General features: G+C 43.5%; 1 protein-coding gene across 2 annotated transcripts in view; it reads right to left on the bottom strand.

Annotated features, from left to right (window-relative positions):
- Positions 1-22330, bottom strand: part of Gpr180 (G protein-coupled receptor 180) — a 27348-nt gene extending 5018 nt beyond the window's left edge. Inside the window, exons 1-6 of one of the 2 annotated variants that reach the window (XM_055609721.1) lie at positions 22134-22330; positions 19505-19663; positions 10817-11017; positions 4022-4202; positions 3837-3886; positions 357-514 (exon numbers count right to left, since the gene is read on the bottom strand). In XM_055609721.1, the coding sequence (XP_055465696.1) occupies positions 357-514; positions 3837-3886; positions 4022-4202; positions 10817-11017; positions 19505-19663; positions 22134-22281 (897 nt within the window). In that variant the 5' untranslated portion in view covers positions 22282-22330. The remainder of the gene's footprint in view (positions 1-356; positions 515-3836; positions 3887-4021; positions 4203-10816; positions 11018-19504; positions 19664-22133) is intronic. The other variant, XM_055609722.1, reaches the window with a different exon arrangement.
- Positions 22331-23754: the final 1424 nt, after the last annotated feature.

The following is a 23754-nucleotide window of genomic DNA, read 5'->3' as shown; positions in this document are numbered from 1 at the left end:
TCAACACTCTTTACTACCGAGCCATCTCTCCAGCACCAAGAAATGCTGAAATCTTTTTTTTAAGTATTTTAAAAACAGAAAAACTAGGAAATGGCTTTTTAAAAACCCAGCAGGGAGTGTAAGCCCAACCCTTGCTGTCTATACACACCAGCACCCAGATTTGGGGTATTACTTTATCTGCAATTTAAAATCCATACCTCAGGGTTCCTCGTGGGACCCGAGTACCCGGCTCTGGCATGCGTTTCTGTGCTGCTAGCAGCAGCGGCAGCGAGCATCAACGCCCCCGCGCTATGACTGTGACCATGACCACTGCGATGCCTGTGGGTGTGGGCTGGCAGCACCAGCAATCAACGCACCTGCGTTATGACTATGACCACTGCGATGCCTGTGGATGCGGGGGTGGCGTCCCACTGCAGTGGCCTGCTCTGAGGCTTCTTCATCCTGACTACTGTCCAGCCCATGCACAGGCTCAGAAGCAGGTAGAGCATCTGAATCTGGGAGGCAATGTCAAAAGCTACAGAGACATGAATATCAGAGTCAATAAAGTCCCACCATTCACAGCATTTGGCACACTTTATATTGAGACAGCATGCCCCTTTTTAAACCACAAAAATAAACTAAGGAAATTTTAATACGTTAAATATTTGGCATAAAATTTGTAATTGGTTATAAAAACAACTAAAACAAGGGCAATACTATCATTTAAAGACATAGATACATGGCTATATAGTCCTTAATATCTGTATTAGTCCAATCTTAAAGTCATTTTTTTCTTCTCTTTAAAACTTTTATTGCTATGTACAATTTTGACAAAAGAAATAAATTTTAAATATAATTTCGGCAACGTGGCAATATCAGTATCCGTTCTGCAGTGCTAATGATGCTTGATGGGGCGCTATAATATGGGATATCTTGTAAAACTGTTAATGAGAAGCTATGACATTTCCTAGCCTCCGCGACATCTATTATGTCAGTGTCCTGACGGCAAATGAGGAGCTCCATGAACTAGCGCCATGTGCCCCCAGGTGGCTGGCGCCTGCACTGCAGGAGAGCCTCACTGTGTAAAGAGCCAGCAAACAAAAATTTTTGTACCTGCACATATAAAAATCTATAAACGCTTCGGGTTTTACCTATAATTATCTTAAAGTGTAAGCTGCTTGCCTACAATAAAAGGTATTACTTTTTATCAGAGTGTATTTGTTATCACAATTTAACAAACTGCAATCCAAATAGCTAATACTTTCTACTTTCACTGCTTTGAGGTAAGAGATTCCTGGGGTATAATGTTTACGTTTCTGAGCTGCACATCAAACATCTATCAGCAACACACATATTATACCTACTTTGACAGCTTTCCTCCTGCTGTCATCTGTATTGAAACAGGCCACTTAACAAGCATGACATCATGGCCACTGCTGTGCCTTCCTGAATGCTCAGCAGCTGTGGTTAGCTATAGGGACCCTGCACACAAAAAAAAAATCGGGCCCCTACCTTCCCAACAGGCCAGGTGAGGAGAGGCTCCCAACAGCCGTTCCTTCCTGACAATACACAGCTCATGGCTGCTGGGAGTGGAGGGCACTTTCCTTAGTGGTACAGGGGCTTGTAAGCTGTTCCTGCTACCAGAGGGTACACTACCTAAATCACAGGTTCACCAACCCAGACTTGGCTGGAATCGTTTCGTCTGTTGTTGGTGTGCTGTCTGGGGTGAACAGATGTTTGCTGCTCCCCATGAAAAGTCCACGTATGTGTGCTTATATATGCATGACAGTGTATGCTTCTATATATGTATGACAGTGCATGCTGATACATGTATGATAGTGTATGCTTACATATGAATGATAGTAAACGTTTATATATGTATGACAGTGCATGCTGATATGTATGATAGTGTGAATGCTGATACATGTATGCGTGTATGCTGATACATGTATGCGTGCATGCTGATACATGTATGCGTGCATGCTGATACATGTATGCGTGCATGCTGATACATGTATGCGTGTATGCTGATACATGTATGCGTGTATGCTGATATGTACGATAGTGTGTATGCTGATACATGTATGCATGTATGCTGATACATGTATGCGTGTATGCTGATACATGTATGCGTGTATGCTGATACATGTATGCGTGCATGCTGATACATGTATGATAGTGTGAATGCTGATACATGTATGCGTGAATGCTGATATATGTATGCTAGTGAATGCTGATGAGTTGTCACTATACTTGAATTACAGACTGTCAGATCAAGCATATTTTTCTTTCATTACAAATGTTTAAGTGTGATGCCGATTAATTTCATTAAACATTTCAGAAATACAGTCGGTTAACTAGAAGAAGAAGTTGGCTGAAGGACTCCTATATAGGCTAAGTAGCAAAAACGAATACCTGAGGAACCTCCCCTTAATTTTTCCAGCTTATTTCTTTCTACACCAGGTTACAAAGCTTGAGGAAATACCGTAACTGGATAGAAAAGCCTGTGTTCATTGTTACTGAAAATAATTGCCTGCTACTTTAAACATAAGTCATATATTTAATAAAATCATTTTTATTTTATGACATAAATGTATATATAAATATACAGACAATATACATGTTATTTACACATGGACAGAACACAGCTCACACAGGAGCCACTTTCTTGCATGTAACCACATAAGCAGCCAACTCTTCTGTTGGAAGGGTTACAGGAACACCAACCTGTTAAAAAACTAGCGCCCAGAGCAAGCTGGCACACACGGCCCAGTGGCATGCACAGGACTTGGGAGACACAAGAAGCCCAAACAATCACAAAGTGAACCCACCCTGGAATACCAAAGGGACACAGCTCAGTGGTAGAGCCCTTGCTTCACAGGCAACAAGCCTTTGAATCCCCAGAACTGAAGGGAAACAAAGTCCGTCAGTACAGTAGACTGACTGACCCTCAGTGACCCCCGACTTCAGGAGCTTGTGCTGTGTGCTCTGACTCTGTAGATGTCACTCCCCAGCGGCCCAAGTGATTGCTATGGCTCTGTCCCACTTCAGCACCACGCTCCCATTGGCTATCCACATAGACCCAAGAGAAAAGCGAGGGAGAAGCCATGGTCTAGACAGTGTTCAGAAAGGAGAATGCCTCATATATGTCCAAGGTGAACTGGATCCATGACTTTCACAAGGTAACAAAGAACCTCAAGTTTCTTAAGAAAACTGGGTGATTGATCTGGATGAGTATGGAAAGACATATTGCTAAAGAATAATGACCTAAGAGAACCACGGGAAGAAAGAAAAAGTAAATTCTAACATTGTTCCATATTCACAATTTGTTGCCTATTAAAGCAAATCATAATTTCAGAGTACAAAGAACACAAAAGACTTGACTTCCCTATGGAGTTCTTTTTAAAATGTCACGATTATCAGACCTTTACAAATTTTTAAATTACGTACTAAAAGTTTTTCTTATAAATAAAAGAATGAAGATGTGAGGTCAGTTCAATTATAGGTGTGCACCTGGTCTTGGATCAGAAACAGAGAATGTCAGTATAGGAGAAAATAGAATTGCAACAGAAAAACCCCGTTACCTATGGGATGAGGAAACTTGCGTCTGAATCTGGGCTCTGCAGCCACGAGCCGGCTGACCCTGACTGCGCACTGACCGTCTCTGAGCGCAGATGCTGTTAGGTGGGACTGGCAAAGCACACCTGCTGCTTATTGAGGGTAAGCCGAGGAAGGGCATGTGACAAATGGACACTGAAGTAGGTAGTCTGCAGCACCTCTGAGGAGATCCACCCGTTAGAAGGAAAAACAGGAAGATGGCAAACTCAGCTTTGAAAGAGGCTCAGCAGGATACTCACCCTCTGCCAAACTTCCCATAAGAGGTAGCCCTATTCCATCTTTGGAGTACCTAAGGAATTGAAGAGGAGAGCACGAGTGTAAATTACAAATGGGAAAAAAATGTTCATCATCAAAGCAAGCAGAACTTTTTGTGGCCTAATTAGGATTAATTGGCTGTGATGATGAGCACAGTGGTTTGAGTTACCTGGAGAAATGGATGTAATTAGCCAAGGCTGATGCGGCCTGGAGCAGCAGTGCGGTTGTCAGGACCTTTAAGATGGTGCGCATGGGTCCTCCCTTCTTAATGGCCTGCCACAGGGACTGCGCGTAGACGCAGGCCGTCACAAAGTACACTAGGACTAGGAGGAAAAAGAACTCATGTAGGCCTGTGAAGAGAAGAGAGGAGTTTGCTTCAGTGAGCAGGGCAGTGGCGGGCGGCTCCACACCTGCTTCTCAATTCCCCTATGCTCGCTTTTGAGGCTGGGCTCGGCGTTCGTTCTTCTACGAGGGGACATGGAGATTACTCACTTCACCACTTGGGACCAAGTTTTATCTGTAAGAAGACCCCTAAAGCAAACCAGTTAAAGTCAATCTGTGGAGCCACAGTCACTCCAGGCAGGGTGAAGACTGTAAAATCAGACCTGTTCCACGTGACAGCAGCCAGTGGTGGCTCAGTGTGGAGTTAAGACACCTTTATGAGCTCAGTGCATCTCTTCTGAGAAGGCCAGCAGTGTTGTCACCACAGCCTAGCAGACCTTGGCCACACTTAACAAGTGCAGTCTCTGATCTAGCAACTAGGAGAACCTGTGATGCGCATTCATGGGTCCCAATTCAGACGCGCTGAATCGGACACTGGAGATGAAGCCCCAGGGTGATTCTGATTAATAACAAGTGGGATCACAGTCCTGGAACGTTCCAGCTTTAAAACAGCCATGATCACAGCCCCTCTCTCTGGTGCGTTCCGTAGCTACTGCCAAAGAGGAAGCCTCAGGTGACTGAGCCACTACTAAACAGAAGTATGACAGCAAACAAACGGCAGGCAATACGAGTGGCCAAGAGCAAAGTAGAAGAATCACTTGGCTCCTCAGAATTTAAATCACAAAATATGGAAAACAGGCCATCAAAGCTGAAGTGGAAAAGAGCTGACGCTATCCTCGGCCAGCAGGGTCACGCGGCAGAAACTATGCGCAAGAGAGTGGGTGCAAAGATACGACAAGGAAGAATGCGGAGCTGCACTGACAATAAGGACACTCATGATGTCCCCTCTCCACGGTCTCCCGCAGTGGTCACAAGGCCTCAGAATAAGCATTTCTGGAATTGAGAAATTTTTATTTGAGAAATTTCAGAAAAAAATTCTAATACACTTCAAGCTGGAAGTCTGGGAATTTTGTAGTTTTGAATTTAAGGAGTTAATTTAGTCTTCCTTTTCAATCCAAGGGGAATTGGTCCCAGGAACCCCTTACACATCAGGCCATGGATGTTCAACTTCCTCAAATAAAATGATGGATTTATGTATAAAAAACAATGCATATCCTGCTATGACTATAAATCGCAGTAGGCTGTCTTTAGTAACTAATACAATGTAGAAGCTACATAAACAGGTCTTATACTGTATTGTCTGGGGAACACTGAGAACAAAGCTGGCATGTTTTCAGCATAGAGAAATTTTCACATGATACTGTCCATCTGCAGCTGGCTGTCTCCGTGAACGAGGCATTTGCTGACATGGCTGTGCTACGTTAAATTCGCAGTGGCACCTAAGAATAGGCATTTACATTCTACAGAACCCCAGTGTGCAATCCTGTGTGAGCACGGAGAACTCTCCACTGAAGTCTGTGGTCGGACTAACATTTGTTCCCATTCCAGTGAGAATCCTGAGATGCTCTGGCCAATTAATGAAGAAAAAAGAAAATACTTTAAATATCCAAAAAAGCCATTTTGGAAAAGCAAACCAGGAGACAGATATCCCAGGAAAAACAGCAAACAAATAGCACAAACTCCTCCATTTTGGGGTCACCAGGAAGAGAACTAAAAGCAGCAGGAAGTCCTTCTACCACTGGGTGTCTCTCCTGTTCTACCACACAAATGATGGACATGGTTCTGACAGTGAAGAAGCTGGGTCAGCTGGCAAAGGAACCGCCTCATGCTAGGAGGAGACAGTTTGTCAGCGCCCCTCATAGAAAGAGACTGCACTTCGGAATAGTGGCCTGTAATTCTGAGATTACATAGTACAGGAACAAGGCAGGAAACACAGACGCTGCCAAGATACTAGCAGCTGTTGGTCAACAAAATTCCTTACATTAGCCATGTTTTGACCTTAGTTTTTAATTTTTCCTTCTTTGCATTAAATAATTACACAAAGCACACAAGCATCTATTTAAAGTTTTATTTATTTGTAATACTTTGTAAAGTACCCATTACAGGATCAGGTTTCAGGCCTCATTATGTAACAGATCCATCATTAAAAGAAAATTGTGACTATAAGGACAAAGGAACTTTATTCAGTGGTAAATACATTTCCCAGAAAAAGCTAAGATTATAAGCAAAAAATAAATAAATAAATAAATGAATAAATGAATAAATAAATAAATAAATAAATAAAATTATAAAACAAAGAAAAATATTTGATTGGATTAATATATTAAACAGACTAAAACACTGACTCAAAATTTGTTAATTAAATCTTTGATAACTGAGTCTAACCTTGAGTCTGTCCACAACACATTTTAAAGATAAAAATGCTGGCTCTCCACTCTGGGATTTATTATTATTTTTCTTTTTTAAACAGATCAGCTCTAAGACATATCTCTGTTTTCTCTTTAGCTATGTTTTTTTCTGCCTCTAGCAGTCACAAGAAAGCAATCTGTGTTGTTCAAACTGAAATTAAAATCTAATTTTAAAACAGGTGGGTAACTAAAAGTCAATACACACTAAAGAAAACTTAGATGAGTCTGTAGCAGATGGTGAGCGTGCACGAGGAAACGTGTAGATATTAAAAGCCTTAAAGAAGCGTTGATAAGACTGAGTGGGGAGAGTGCTTAGAGAAAGGCTCCTAGGGCCTTCACCTCATGTGAGCCAGGGAGCAGCACCTTCCTGGTGCTCTGTCCCAGAGCACAGCGACGCCCCACCCTCAAGTGTCAACTCCAACCATGACTCCAAACCACCTGACCATCTGTCTACCCTCCCGTTTTCCAACACTGAGACTGATGGCGCTACAGCAGTGTAAGATGTGTAAGCCTGGTTAGGACAAAGACATGTGAGGGGAACTCCATCCTTCTGGAAAAAGAAGCCTTAGACCTTCTTCTTAAGACATTCCCTTATGGGCTGGAGAGACGGCTCAGAGGTTAAGAGCACTGGCTGTTCCAAAGGTCCTGAGTTCAATTCCCAGCAACCACATGGTGGTTCATAACCATCTATAGTGAGATCTTCTGGCCTGCTGGCACACATGCAGGCAGAACACTAAATAAATAAATCTTTAAAAATATATTTATTTCCTTACTGTCTCATCTGTTACATTAAGCCCCACAGTTGCAATATTTCATCAGTGATATGTGGGCTGTCCACTTTGGACCATGAAGGGAAAACAGAAAAGCATAAATGTGCCTGCTAAAATCTGGACAATATAGCAAAGCCTATAATGTTCTTTCAATAAAAACTAGCCATCTGCTTTAGATGACAAGCTCTCAAGATTCCAGGTACTTCAAACAAGAGCAGAAAACAGTTACTAAGATTTTTAATATTCTAATTTTTTATATTTATTTTGAGAATTTCATGAGTAATGTATTATATCATTTCCACCCTTCCTTCCCCCTCCAACTCCTCTCACTTGTATCCACACTCCCTCTTAAATTCATGATTAATCCTTTAAAGAAGCAATTCCTTTTTTCTACCTGAAAAGCCTTATATCCCTACTTAGTAGTATGATGTTAAGTGGCGTCCAATTTGCCTTTGCTGGTTTAGAAAAGTAAGACTTGCACTGCAAATCAGGGATTAACTGTAGGCATAATGTTATTGTGACCATGTAAAGATTCAAATGCTGATTCTGTGCCCCCATAGCCAGCTGCAATTCTTGTTCTGAGAATCTCCTGTTTAAACTTGGCTCCCCAATTGTCCCTGACATGTCAATAAAACAGTTCAACAGCCAATCACTGAGCAGGGACGAGAACTGGGCTGGACTTCCTTCCAGCCAGGGGAGGAGAAGAGAGAAAAAGGAAGTAAGAGATTGAGCTAGAGGCAGAGGTCCAAGAGACACGGAAAAAAAAGAGCAGTTGGAGAAGAGAAAGCCATAAAATGGAAGTATCTCGGGGATTTTGGCAAAGAGGAAAACAGACCAGCTTAGAGTATTGAAATAGATAAATACTGCTCAGTTCTTGTGCCGGGAAACTGTTTAAATAAATAACATAGTTCAGTCTCTATTGGTGTTGGCCAGGTTAAGAGAGAAACTGCAACACACAGTTTTAGAACAACCGCTAACATTACCTGCAGTTTAGATTTGGAAGGCAGTAACTGAACGGAGAGAAACATGTAGAATTGAAGGAGACGAGTACGCCACATTAACTGTATATTGTAGTAACGTACTTAATTTAAACTTCTCAGTTGTAGAGTCAGTTCTCAATAAAAAGCGCAGAAAATCAAATTTTCTTACCCAGACTACATAATTAGACAAACTAACAGGTTTCTAAAAGAACTGGAGACTATTCCTGGAAACAAATGCTGTTCAACAGGACGAACCCTCTTAAGATGTAACAGAAAACCTGTAAATTACCTACAGGATGTGAAACACAGCCTTTAAACATTAAAAGCAACTTCAGAGCTGGCTCAAAGCCTAACTTACTACCCAAAACAAGCTTGAGTCTCAGCGGGGAAACAGGAATTTATTATTTATTTTATTTTATTTTTTCAAAACTTGATCTCACTACAGAGATCTAGCTGTCCTGGAACTCATGATGTAGATCAGGCTGGCCTTGAACCCACAGAGACCCACCTGCCTCTGACTTCCAATTTTGTATTATCTGAAAAAGTAATGATAATGAAAACACAGAACAAAAAGCTTCTCTAGATTTGTAATGATGGGTTACAGACTAACAACTTAGAACTATTCACAAGGGCTTTTAAGCCTTTTCATCAATAGAATGAGGTACCTTTCAGAAAGTAAGCCAACACAGACTGGTTTTCAATAACCCCAACACACTTCGGGCTCTTCTGGATATTAAATAAAGTCCCTGCACGGGGGCTCTGCGCAGAATCTCACAACTAATCAAAGTTGCAAATACTGTCAGCAACATGACCTGTGCACTTCCCCACTTCAGAACGAGCTTTATACCAAATGAGCAACAAAAGCCAGAAAAGTAGGAAGGCCAGAAGGCCTAGGACTAACACAGGCATTAGAACCAAAGAAAAGCTGGCAGTAATTCCGGATGCTGGGAAACACAAGAGGTGTGGGTACAGCTCAGGAAATGGCAGGGCAAGGGTGACTCGCATTTAGAGGCCTCAGCACAGCACATCAAACGGGATTACTTTATGCTGTAGGGTTGAAGTTTAGATGCCAAATTAGGGATGAGGGAAAAAAAAGAACTGAAATGGGAGCCAGGACGAGGAAAACGATGTTCATCAGGACTGGGAGAGCAGGAGGTCTAGCCGTCTGCCAGGGAGCAAGGGAAGCCCGAGGCCCAGCAGGGCACCACTCATAAGGCCCAGCAGCCCTAAAACAAGTGTCACAGGAAATAACGGAGGCTGGTTTCTCTAAACCACGAGGGCTGACAGTCCAACCTCACCCCATACTCTCCATCCTCCTGGGTTTTATCAATGCCGGCTTACAGTGCTCAGAACACTGGAGCTGCCTGCAGAAATAAAATACAGCACACTGACTTCAGTAATGAGTACTCTACAGCCTGAGGGGCCATTAGCCAAATACCACCTAAGTTAATTTGTACCCCCAACCATATTGAATGGCTGTTACTTCCTTGTCAGAAGTAATGTTTTATAACTAAGACATTTAGTATCTCCTCTGTCATCCTAAATTTTTTCAAATCAAAAGATACTTTCAGAAAAGGTTCATCCTTCCACACTACATTCGTGACCTGTTATTACACGTGATTTGTTCTTCCAGCTGCAGCATAATTATACACTGAACTCAACAGCTGATTAAGTCTAATGTGGCCTGGCTCCTGTTAAACTCCCCTGCTTTACAGCCAGCAAGATCCCATAGCATTTCTTTATTGACTTTTTAAGCTGCCAGTGACTCATAACAAAGTGAACCCTAGTAATCCCAGCACTCAAGGAGGCAGAGGCAGGCAGCTCTCCCAGTGCTCGAGAACAGCCTGGGATGTAAAGCGAGACAGGACAGCCGAGACACAGAGAAACCCTGTCTCAAAAAACCACAAACAAACAAGTGAACCCTGACCCCCTTTCCTTTGCATATGGCCACATAGATGCTTACTCCAGCATGTTAACTGACAGACACATCTGTCAGAGCTCATGGATCGTGTTCATGCCAATCACTTCTATGTGGCTGGAATCTACACACGGGCAAGACATGTGACTTAAAGTTTCAATGAAGACTTGCAGAAGTAAACATGACTCCAGAAAGCGCCACAGACTTGATCGTACTGTGTAGGAACTAAGCGAAATGTGACTGTGTTCAAAACTAGACGGAGAATTTCTACCAAGTAGTTAGTTTATACTTCAATGTAGATTGCTTAAATCATTCACATTTTTCTTTATAAAAATAATGCCAAAATATCCGAAAAATAAGATTTAAACTGTATAAGGAAACTAAAAAACACAGAACTCTATTACCCTGTATATACAACTACTTATTAATATTTTATCATTTGTTATCTTCTGTCTTTAATACATTCAAAGCCAAGCTATATAAAATTTGCTTTTAAACTTCAGCTGTTAGAAACTTTTCATTTCTAACATTCTGAAAAGGCAACATGAAGGTATCCATGTACACATCTCATTTTGTATTTAGAGGATATTTAAATGCACATCTTACCAGATTCTCTAGCGCTAAAATGATCAAATGGATTTCCTTCGGCATCCGGGTTTAGGAGCATCATTTCAAATGGGATGTCTTCTGCCTGGGCGCTCTCCATGTCCTCTTGGCATGTGTACTTGTCTGCATAGAACACGTGCCATGTTTGGGGAGCTGGGAGCTGGGCCACTGTCAGGTTGTGCTCAGTCTGGTTCATTATCACTTAGAGAGAAAGAAAACAGCACTCTTCAAAGCTAGGCTCTCAATATTTTAGTCAGAGACTCGATTTGAGTTTAAAATCTTTTTTTTTTTCCCTCAAAAATTTAAGCCCTGGTGTACTATTAAAATAAAGCATAAAGATTGTAAAGCAGAGTAAAATGACTATTTTAAGCAATAAAATCACTATAAAAGTATCAATAACATACCACAAAAGAAAAATGGATTCATTGGAACTGAGCTTTTAAATATTTACAAAGTTTCCAGTGGGTTAACAACATTTATACATTATTTTATGTGGTAAAGTACATACTAAGCTGTCATTTCTCCCCACATCATGCCATGCAGGCACTGCAACCACAGATTTGGAAATAACTCCCCTAATTTAAACCTTTAGCTTAAATCCTTACAGCCAAAAATATGCCTGACCATTTAAAAATGTTTCTTCTAATTGATTTTTCTTTTTAAAAGACACTATTAGTGGTAGAAAGAGAAATGACAGCAAGATTGGCAATACTGGCAGAACCACACCTGGCAGGATGACACAACAGGACGATAACTCAGGAATGCTGGTACACCGAGGTCTGTATGGGAACATGGATTCAGTATTGTGCTGCCTAGTTTTATGTCAGCTTGACACAAGCTAGAGTTATCTGAAAGGAGAAAACTTCAGTTGAGAAAATGCCTCCACAACATCTGGCTGTAAGGCATTTTCTCTTAATGATTGAAGGGGATGGGCCCAGCCCATTGCAGGTAGTTCTGTAGAGGAAGTTTAATTTAGAACTTGGCTGCTCTGGCAAGAGATCTCATCCAAAGACCTTCTAGGTCTGTATGATCCAGGTGGAATTAAAACACAACTTTAATCCCAGGGGACAGAGGCAAGTAGATCTCTGAGTTCAAGGCCAGCCTGGTATAGAGCAAGTTTCAGGTAAAGAAAAGCTTAGGTCCAGGCATGGTGGTATATGCCTTTAATCCCAGCACCTAGAACAAAGAGGCATGCAGATCTCTGAGCTCTATTCAGTCAGTTTGGTCGAGTCATGGAGTTGAGAGACAGTGCAGTAGAGTTGAGTTCATGGCAGTTCAGTTCATGGAATTCAGAGGCAGTTTGACCGAGAGAGGTTTCAGAGACAGGCTGAAGAGAGAACAAGCTAGACACAACTGAAGACAGAACGAGCCAGAACACATTGCTAGAGTTAGTGTGAGGCCAAGCAGAGCTATTCAGTGAGAAACTGGTAGATGCCAGATTGAGTCAGTCAACTGGGAGAAGAGTTTGAGCTAGAACAGCTGAGTTGAACCAGCCAGCCAGAGTTCAGAAAGAACAAGAAAGGATGAGCTTATTCGGCAGTCTCAGAGGCTTCCAGGACTAGGCCTAGGTTAGCAGACAGGAAGAATGACCCTGAGGCAACAATTAAATCAGGTGAATAAAAGTTCCTTTTTACACTATCCCAGGGCTGGTGGTCCTGGGTTCTATAGGACAGCAGGCTGGGCAAGCCATGGTAGCAAGCCAGTAAGAAGCATTCCTCCATGGCCTCTGCATCAGCTCCTGCCTCTAGGTTCCTGCCCTGCTTGAGTTTTTGTCCTGACTCCCTTCAACAATGAACACTGATTTGGAAGTGTAAGTCAAATAAACTTTTCCCTTCCCAAGTTGCTTTGGTCATGGTGTATTACCACAGCAGCAGCAGCTAAGTATGATGCTGTCATTTTGTGTGTGCAACATAAGGAAAACCCACTGCAAACAACTCATGCAAAGACTAAGTTCTGTGATTCTGCTAGTGCAGCATTTGTCACATGCCCTGGACTAACTACATGTTAGCTCTCCTCTTCGTTCAGAATAAAGCAGTTATGCTAATAAGAAAATCTGAACACGTAGGACAAGATACCTGGAGAGTTCTCATGAATCTCAGGAAATATAGGCAAAGGCATGAAAAAAAAAGAACCATTTATCCCTAAAATGCAATAGTATGCCCTCAAGATGCATAAAGTAACATTTTCTTACATAATAAAGACCAGATTAAGAACAACACTTAGCTGAGCAAATCAACAAGTGAATCATCTTTCTGTATTTCTACAATGAACTTGGAGACACCTGCCCTCACTAGCACAGAGCTCTCCTTCCAACAAATGAGGAAGGGTAGGAAAACTGCACGTAAGGTATGCGCTTCTATACCAAGCAGTCTTGAAACAAGCCAGGCCTGGTGGCACTTGCTCAGGAGTCTCATGGAGAAGGAACACAGGCTCAAGGCCTCAGCTACAGAGTGAATGCAAGCACAGCCCCCAGCCCTCCCTCCCAAGGCTCACAATAAAAGTGAAGAGACTGCTGGGTATTGAGGGGCTCAGCAGACAAGGGGACTTGTGTACCTGAAGTCTATCCCTAGGTCCTCAGCCTGGCTGAGAACACCTGTACTCCAGTACTATGGGACATGGATCATTAGGGCTTGCTGGCTGCCAGCCTCACTCAGACCTGTCTCAAGTCACTTAAGGGGAAACTGACAGCACGAAACCTGACATCCTTCTCTAGCCTCAGAGCCTGCAACCCATCCACAGGCACGCACTCACGAGAACACACACCCTTAAAAACAGAGCTGAGGCTGTAGCTCAGGCGAGTGTTTGCTTAGTATGCACAGGGCTTCAGGTTCAATCCCAGCATCAGGAAGAAAAAGGTTTTAAAACAAAAAGAAGCTGGGCAAGGGTGGCGAAAGCCTTTAATCCCAGCACGCAGGGAGGCAAAGGCAGGCAGATCGATGTGAGTTCGAGGCCAGCCTACTCTATAGAGTCCAGGACAGCCAAGGCTACACAGAGAAACCCTGTCTCAAAAACAAACAAAATGCCTGACTCTATATCACTCTCACAGCTCGTCAATATTTAACAATTATTAAATTATTATTATTTAATAATAATTTATCTGTGATGGTGGTACATGCCTTTAAGGAGGAGGCAGGCAGATCTCTAAGTTCAAGGGCAGAGTGGTTGGCAGAGCAAGTTCTAGGCAGCCAGTGCTACCCAGAGAAACCCTGTCTTGAAACAACAACAACAAAAGGTTTAGACTTTTTCTCAACTATACATATACAGATTCTGAGATGGTATGGTGGTGCATATCTTTAATCCCAGCACTCCGCAGGCACAGGTAGGAGGATCTCTGAGCTTGAGGCTAGTCTGGTCTACATAGAGTTCAGGACAGCTACACAGAAAAACCCTGTCTCATCCCTGCCCCAATGTGTACACATATATGTGTGTAAATGTGTGTGCGTGCATGTGTGTGTGTGTGTGTTTGTGTATACTGACTCTGAAAAAAAATGTGGCTAAGGCCCATGTTAAATACATGAAAACTCTTAATAAGAATGCAACATGCCATCATCCAACGGCTCAAGCGTGAGCCGTTGTTACGTAACTCTAGATCTCAAGCATAAAGTCCAGCTGTGATGCGGCTTTAGATTTACACTTTTCCCCGCAATGACACAATACAGTGCCATTGTATCTTACTCTGGTACAGCCTTTGATGCCTCTTTTTAAATTGTGTGCACTTAGCATCAAACGATCTCAGCAGTGCTTTCTAAAGTGGAGCTGGATCTGGCTCCCTCTCGCTGTCGTTTGCAGCAAGCCTCTGGACAATACTGTGTTATTGTTTTTGAGACAAAAGACTACAGCACAGCATGCATGTTCAATGAGGTGTAATTAGTATCTCAAATATTAACCAAATGTGAATCAACGAGGGAGTGCTGAATAGCTAGCTGTCCAGCCATTATAAAAAGAAGGGAATGTTAACAAGAAACTCAGAGTAAAATACTAATGCCTAAAATGTTATTAAAGTATATCAAATACACAAAAATCGCATGTGTGAGATATAAAGCAACAGAGTATTCTCTTTGTAATATTTATTTAACTACTTAATCTGACAACAAATTATTTGGCATCACTTAGTGTTTAAGAGAAATTTATAGTAATTTTCAGCGTCTTTAAATGTCTTGTGTGCTTCTTTTGAACTAAAATGAACAAAGTTTCTAGCATTAAAAAACAAAAACAAAAAAATCTGGGCTGGGGGCATACCTTACAGGCAGTTCACTTACTGAGCACCAGCAGGACTCGGTTCTAACGATCCCTTACACACCCCCATACCACACCTCCAACACACACAGAGTAATCTTATGTTTTAGGAATAGCAAGATGGCTCGGTGGTTAAGAACACTTGATACTCCTACAGAGGACCCTGGTTCAGTTCCCAGCACCCAGAGTGCTCACAAGCTTCATAGCTCAGTCTCAGGGGTTCCACTAATAACACTCAGCACAAACACTTCAGACTGCTGACATTTTCACAGTGTGTACCTTATGTGAGCACAGGGCAAAATTAACAAGATATTTAAATTGCTACTTTGTAAAATAAGAAAATGCACTCCTTCCAAAAGAGTCTTAAGTATGTGGCCCTATTATTGTGTCATGTAGGCATAAGGTTATTGTGTAATTCAAATGCTGATTTCTTTACCCCCCATATCTGGTTGCAAGCCTTGTTCTGAGAGTCTTCTGTCTTAATGTTGTATAAACTCTGCTCTCCAGTGGAGCCCTGCTATGTCAATAAAGCAGCTTACAACCAACCACTGAACAAGGGACAGAACAGGGCTGGATTTCCTGCCAACCAGGGGAGGAGGAGTTAGAGGATAGGAAGGAGATTCAGCCGCAGCAGAGGTCCAGTGGGTCACTTGGAGAGTGAGCTCAGCAGGAAGGCTACAAAGTACAAGTATCCTGGGATGCAGGCTGCAAGGAAGCCAGATTAGGTCAGAGGGCTAAGATTAGAGTTATAACTGCTCAATTCTTGTTTTGTGAAGCTTATTACAAACAAATATAAAGAGTCTCAATTATTTATATGATAGTCCAGGTAAGAGTGGAACTAAGAGAAACCAACACAGGTATATAAAAATAACTAACACTCTTTGAAGCGCCCAAGCAGCATTACATTATAAATGTGACCACTAGTAACTCAGAAGATTAGAACTGATGAAATTACATATAAAACATTATATGTGGGTTTGCCAACTTGACACAGGCATAGTCATCTTGGAAGAGGGGGCTGAGGTTAAGAAATTACTTCCATCGGATTGGCCTGTGGGCAAGTCTGTGGAGCATTTTCAGAATTGTCGGTTGACGAGAAGGGCCCAGTCCACTGTGGGCAGTACTCCCCATGAGTAAGGGGCACAGGCTTTCATAGGAAAACAAGCTGAACAAACCACGGGGAGCAAGCCAGTAGGCAGTACTCCTCTACTGTCCCTGCTTTAGCTCCTGCCTTGGCTTCTCTTGATGACTGTTATCTGTAAGCTGGAGTAAGCCTGTTCCTACCCTACATGTTACAGCTGTGTAACATGTCTTATTGTTACCTAGACAAGGAAACTAGGACACAATGTTTTATAAAAAAACATATGTAATATATGTATTAAAACTGTATAATACATAAGCTTACTTCTTTAGTAGTTTATTTTAGGCTCCTAAATTTAAGAAAATAAAATGTATTCCTCTAAAATTCCTATTTCCTGTTTTCTTTTTTTAAATTTGTATATGTGCAGGGACCCTGAGATGCCAGAAGATAACAGAGTCCCAGGAGCTACAGTTACAGGCCGTTATGAGCTGCTGAACTCAAGTCCTCTGCAGGAGCAGCCAGTGCTTTTAACCACTGAGCCACCTCTCCAGCCACCTCTGTTATTTCATTTCGTACTGCCCCTGTCTTTGAAAGGATAGGAAAGGGAAAGCAGGTGCACAACAACAAAGGCAAAGGAGTCCTTTAGGTTCTAGTGATCTCTCCAGCTCCACCCTAAAAAGTGATACTCCCAGCCTCAGCGCTTCCGAGAGGGCAGCAGCCTTGGCACAGTCCAGCTTGCCCGTCTTAGCGACAGGCTGCCATGGGTCACTAGCAGTGCCTTCCTGTCCTCTGGCAACATAGGAAACTGTTCTGCAAATGGACACACGATATGGTGCAATCTGAACTCTGGGGTGTGGAAAGCCACGTCACAGTCCTACCGCCTGAGGTTTTGAACTAGCTGATAAGGTTTTACTGGAACAAGAAAAAGTCGTTGCAGGGTCAGATGAAGAACTACACCATGTAAACAATGTTTACCATGTACACGTTTACCATGTAAACAACATTCGCTGCACTTACTGTAACTGAAATTTCAGGAAGTATTTTTAGGTTTATTAATTTTAATTTTATGTGTATGTGTGTGTGTGTCTGAGAAAGAGGGGGGGAGTTGTCTGTAGAGATCAGAAGAGGGCGTCAAATCCTCTGGAGATGGACTTACAGAAGGCTATGAGCCACCCAGGCAGTGTGCTGAGAACTGAACTCGGGTCCTTGGCGAGAGCAGGAGGCACTCAACAGCTGTGCCATCATTCTCGCCCTAACTCTATGTTCATTTATGTTGATCTGCTTAATTCCTGTCATATTATCCTTACGGACTGAGAAGACGTCTGTGTTTTGGTCACTGATATGTTAGCAATGCCGAGCACTGTGCATGAAAGCACACACTCCTCAGTGAAGGGACAAATGGACAGACACACGGGTGATTCACTGAGCTTTGAAAAACAGTGAGTGGGAACCATGCTACCTGCTGTATGCAAACAGGAGGATTCACAGAAGAGAGCTGAGGGAACAACAACTGAGAAGGAAAAAGCCTGTGAAAAGGCCGAGGGGAGTAGTAATGGAGCATGGTCAATCAAACGAGGGAGTGAAGAGGCATGAGGACAGAAGGGGGGGTGCATGGCAGAGATCTGAGGGCTCTGCTGAGCACTAGAAAGCCTGAGCGCGTCAGAAAAGCAGGAAGAAAACATCTGAATATGTTAATGGTCAGTGACAAAGCAAAGGCAATGACCAAAGGGGCTATTTAGAAAGGTCACTGGTGACCAGGAACAGTGGTACACACCTGTAACCCCAGCGCTCTGGAGGCAGAGGCAGGCAGATCTCTGTGAGTTGAGAAAACCTGGTCTACAGAGCAAGTTCCAGGCCAGAGAGCAGGTGACTTCAAGAGGGATTTAGAAGCAAACCCTCAGGACTGAGCAGGTAGAAGAGACTGATGGGCCAGCTCCTAAAATGAGAGGCAGTGAAGAGTGGGCTGGAAAGCTGGGTGGGGACAGGCAAAGGAGAAGGACTTGTCTATGCGCGGGAAATGCAAAGATGAGCAAATGTGACAGCAGGAAACCTGGTAGGATTTGTACAGATTTCCAGACAAGTTCAGAAATTAAGGGCTGAAGTACATGATTATATAATTTCTTTCTATCTGAATCTACCATCCAGATCTCTTCAGCAAACCACAGTTGTCATCTAATAACCTAGTTAGCAAACATCACAATGGGCAGTGGTGATAAAGGGACCTGCATTTTCATCCCTGCTCTGGGTTGCTCCTCATAGGTATCCAGAGAGCTGATAAGACTGGACAGTTGGAAACAGGCATGCTCTACCTGGCTAGGCTAAGAGGAGACAGCGGCGTGACCCTGCATGAGGATGCACTTTACAAGTGCAGCAGAGAAAGGGAAGACGGTATCTGCTACTTGTTCCTCATGGATGCCACAGTGGTTTGAATGGGAATGTCCCCACAGGCTCGGATGTCTGAATACTTGGTCCCTAGTTGAAGTGTTTGGGAAGGATTATGAGATGTTTGATGTTTGTGTCATCCGAGCACACCCTCTGCCTCCGGCCTGCGGATCAATGCGAGTGCTTGGCTGCTCCAACTGCCTGATGCCATGCATTCACCCTGCCAGCAGACACTCTATCTCTGGAACTACAACCCCAGCTAAAACTCTTCTATAAGTTGCTTGGTCATAGTGTCTTATCACGGCATCAGAAAAGAAACCAAGACAGACGCTTTAACCATGTCTCCTACGACCAGGTAATTTCAGTGGTATGATGGGTAGAATTGCAACATGTACTTCATTCACAAATGACAAGCCCCACTCTCTCTCTCAGTGGACCACATCCTATCATGAGACACTGTTGATTCAAGAAAAAAAATGGAAGAAACTAATGTTTGTAAGTGGTGTGGTATTCTGCCATCATACGACTCCGTCTCAACAGCACGCTGTCAGACAGCATCACTTGGGATAAGCTGTATGAACTAACACATGCTTGGTGTTTGCAACAGTGCCGGCACACAGCATCTATGCAACCAATGCTATTCACTGCACACTACAAGCAGATAAAAATGTATCTGTCATATTAGCTTGAACTACATAAACCACAGAGTATGAATGAAGAAGACTCCTTTATAAATTATTTGGACACCCAAAAAATTTTTGAATGATAAAAGGGGGAAAGCATTCTATCCTTTGAACAAACAAAAGGGTAGCTTTTGAAAAATGCAGCATAAACATAATAACCAAAATATCATCACAGTTACATGTATGAAGTCACAAAAACACCTTAACAAATACATATATGTACCATGTTGTAGTATACTTCAACAATAAAGGGGGAAAACTCACATCTAATGGTCAAATAAAAAACAAAACAAAACACATACTCACTTGTCAGCTGAGCTCTGGATAACCTCTCAGTGCAGGTGTAACCAGGACTGCTCTCCTGCAGCTTGAGCCATTCCTGGGCTTGGAACAAGTACAGTTTAGCTTCTTTTCCAACAGCTACTGCTATGTTGTTGATTCTGACACACAGAAGTGCATGGTCACCTTGACATTAAAACAGAAATCATCAACTAGTTTGGTTTTACAAAGGACTGAGACAGCAGGACAAGTCCACACCTGCACATACCAATACAGGGATTTTGCAGAACAAGCATTCTTAGATCTCCTTTACGTAAATAAATCACAACATGCCGAATGGCTCACTGAGGTGGAAGAGCTTACCCATCATGGAGTGTATCTGTGTAACTGTGGTGGTAAGTGGTAACATTTCCTGGAGTAAGAGCACGGTCTGGGATGCCTGAACATCCACCATCACACAACTCCCGCTTCTGATGCATGAGTCCATCAGTCTTACATACTTGCTCCTACTCTATAGCTTTTTGCTGAAGTATACTTTTAACACAACATGGCTATTTTAATGTGAAAATAAGTGCAGGTCATAAGTTTAAATATTTGTGTTTGGGATACCTATTTTAAACTCAAAACACATTCTTATACTTACAACTTTTTTTTTTTTTTTTTTTTTGAGACAGGGTTTCTCTGTGTAGTCTTGGCTGTCCTAGACTCCATCTATAGCCCAGGCTGGCCTCCAACTCATAGCAAGCTGCCTACCTCTCTGCCTCCCAAGTGCTGGGGTTAAAGGTATGTGCTACCTTGTCAGCTTATACTTACAACTTTTACAAAAGAATTTTTAGAACAATATATTGGATGAGTAATAGAAAGCGAACCTGGCTGCACAGAGAACTAAGTAACATACAGTGTCAGGGCTAAGTGTAAGGGCACCTGCTGCTCTTGAAGAGGATTGTGGGTTGGGCTGCCAACACCCCTGTAGCAGCTCATACCACTGAAATTCCAATTATGGAGCATCTGTCTCCCTCTAGCCTCCAAAGACACAAGCATAAAAGCGACACACATAAACTCATGCAGGAATGAACACTTAAACAAAAAACAATATTTCTTTGAAATTTAGTATAGTAATAGTGAGAAGCAATTGCCTGTTGGGGAAGGGATGGTAAGTGAAGAGAGGTGAAATAGGAGACTCATTTTACAGCTTTTTATTCTCTTGGTACTTATTTTGTTACTAGAGTTATTGCTTTGGTTAAAACGATACATGTAACATTTTATGTACAGTGTACATAAAAAAGATTCTTACCTAATTTGGTACACTACATCAACTTTTACAAACTCTAAAGCACTATTAACACCTTAAATTATAGTAAGTCAGAGTTGTTTCAGCATGGCTTCACTGTATTAATCAGGAAATGGATCCAAACCTGGCAACACCTAGGCCTACGAGCACTGACTGTGCATAACATACGAGAGGGGAACTATGCACTCCCCAATCTGCCATGAGACTTACACAACTTAACAGTTCTGCTGATGCTCCGTAACATTTCTGAAACAGCATCCAGAGTGGTTCATAACCTATATTTACTCTTTTTGCCCTTCATGCTCACAAGGTAATCCCAGGCAGGGTCATGTGGGGACGTGAACAGCACAAATCGCAGCTTCCACGGCCGGTCCTTGGTTTACCGGCCCTTTCCAGATCCTGGTGACAGGATCAGGTCAGTTCTCAAAGGACCGCTACAATGAAACGGTCAAGAGACTGAAAGCACCACAGCGCCTGTTTACTCGGGAGCCCTTCTGCCTTCAACCAGGTATATTCCGGTTCTTGAACACTGACACGTTTCTCTCAGATTTTGTAAAACCTTCAATTTTGTGTTTTAAAAGCCTTCTTTTACCATCAACTGAACAAGTTCCCAGGTTGACATCCCTTCCCATGCCCAGTAACTTCTCATTTCTACTATATTCTCCTAAACCCCCTTTAAGTAGGTACATTAACATCCGCAGTTTCATCTCTAATGCAACTCGATCACCTACGCTAGCGATCTCAGCTTCAGGATAGAAATTACTCATTTGAAATGCAATGTCCAATTCACGGTACCAAGAAAACACTCTAAGAGACCAAATAAACGGGGCAAAATTAACAAAATGAATCCCGAATTCGTCAACTGAGAAGTATTGATTTTCCCGGGAGATACCAAGAAGTACGAATGAAATGCAGCTCTTCCAGACACGCCAGAATGTACCAGTCGCAAAACTTTCTCAACACTTTGACGCATATGCACCAACTGAACTCTAGGCTCGCAGTTTGCAGAGTGGTACCCAGGCTGCTGAGGCAATGACAGATCCCAAATCCGCTCCAAGTGGGTTGGTCTTACAAACAACAGGAAGCCAAGTTCCTGGGCTGACGCTCACTCACAACTTCAGGGCCCAAATGCATACAAATCAGGCCCAGTGAGGAGCCGGGGCTCTGGGAAGATGCAGCGGAGCTCTGCACCGGGAGCGCTGGGGCCTGGAAACCGCTTGCAGGTGCACTAGGCTGCGGCCTGGGGAGAGCGCAGGGCCGCGGCGACGTGGCGGGAGGGAGGGGGGAGGCGCCCGGCCGCCGCCTACCGACCCCGGGCCTGCGGGAGGCCGCGCGCCCGCACCCCTCAGCCCGCCCCGGACCTACCGTGGAACTCGAAATGGCCGATGCTCTGGCCCTGGGCGTCCCGGGCCGCGGCGCTGCTGAAGCTGCCCCGCAGGGTCTTGGCCTGGCCGCCCTGCGGCCACCAGCAGCTGCACGTGAGGGCTACCGCCAGCAGCCGCAGGCCGCCCATGCCCGCCGCCAGCTCCGCTCGCGCGCCCGGCAACCGCCTGCGGCCTGCAGCCCACGTCGGCAGCGGAGGGCAGGGCGGGGCCGGAGGCCGGCGGCCAATGAGGCGCGGGTTCGCCGGCTCGAGCCGGAGGCAGTAGCCAATCATCGGCCGCGGTAGGCGGGACGTGCGGGTCCGCCGTGCCCCCGCTCGCAGCCATGCTGCTCGTTCCCGCCTGTTTTCAATGGAGCCCTCCAGGGATGTTGCTTAGGGATGCTGTCACCCTAGTAGCCTCTGCGCGTTACGTCATTGCGCACGCGTGCGCTCGTCACTGACGTCTGAGGCTTTCCAGGAAAGAACTGACAAGTCCGTAGCTGAGCCATCGCGGCCAGGAAAGCGCCCTCAGGGCTGGAACACATTCTTTGCGTGTTCTTCCCCGCGCCTATGCCCATTTTAAGGTTGCAAGGATAATTCACACGTCCGAACGGAAAAGCCTGACTTCTCTTGGCACAAACCGATGTATTTTCAATTCCTTGAACAGAGTTCTTAGTCTGGTTGAATTATATCCTCCTCCAGCAGGCCAGATAGCTGCGAATTACAAGGACCACCTCCGTTCACCTGTAATCAAATATCATTGGCCCTTTCTCGGGTGATGGCATGAAGCGGTAGCCACTACACTGGCTTGCGGCAACTGACCTCCCTCCAGTGTTAGTTCTACTTAGCTACAGTCCACTTCTGACTTAGAGTTACAGAACACTTGAGAAAACACCATTTCCCAGCATCACTTTCCTTCAAAAGGCCTTCATCGCTTTTAGTACACAACCCACTCTTTTTAGAATTTCAAATATTCGAATCTCCACTAACGCCCATCTTAACGCTATGAATTCTATATACTCCCCAAGCCGCTGTGTTGGTGAGAGTCACAGACCCCTCTGTCTGGAGTACTTCTTAGCTCCCCGTTTGCTTCGCTTCGCTTTCTCTGCTAGATCTTCTTTTTCCAACACACTTGAAGAAGCCTTTCGGACACCCTGAGTCTGTGTCAGGTTTCGGTGGAACCAGAAAACCTTACTTCCCCTGTCAGGTCACTGACTACAAAATACTGCAAACACCTCTGGTTCAACTGAATTTCTCACTCTATTGCAAGGTACAGACAGTCAGAGACTATGAGCGTCTTGAAAGCACATGTAGGAACTCAAAATTATTTCATTGAATAAGTGCATGCAAATTATCTTCATTCAACAAGATGTCTTTATAACATAAAAGCAAAGGCTCACAACATACCTCCTCACTTAAATAAAGAAACCCACCCCTTACCAGCATTTTCAACACTCCAGACTTCCCAGGACAAGAAGGGTATTGATATTGAGACTTTTTAAAATTACTCTAGTTCTTTTTAAATATAAGAGTAATTCAAACAGCTCAGAAACACATTCATAGTCAAAAGTATATAGAGCAACATTTTAAGTTCTAACTCCCTAATTTCCTTGCCAATGCCCA

The sequence above is a fragment of the Psammomys obesus genome, unplaced genomic scaffold (genome assembly GCF_907164565.1).
Source record: "Psammomys obesus unplaced genomic scaffold, mPsaObe1.curated_primary_1811, whole genome shotgun sequence".
Classification (NCBI taxonomy): domain Eukaryota; kingdom Metazoa; phylum Chordata; class Mammalia; order Rodentia; family Muridae; genus Psammomys; species Psammomys obesus.
This window is presented reverse-complemented; position numbering and strand designations above follow the sequence as displayed.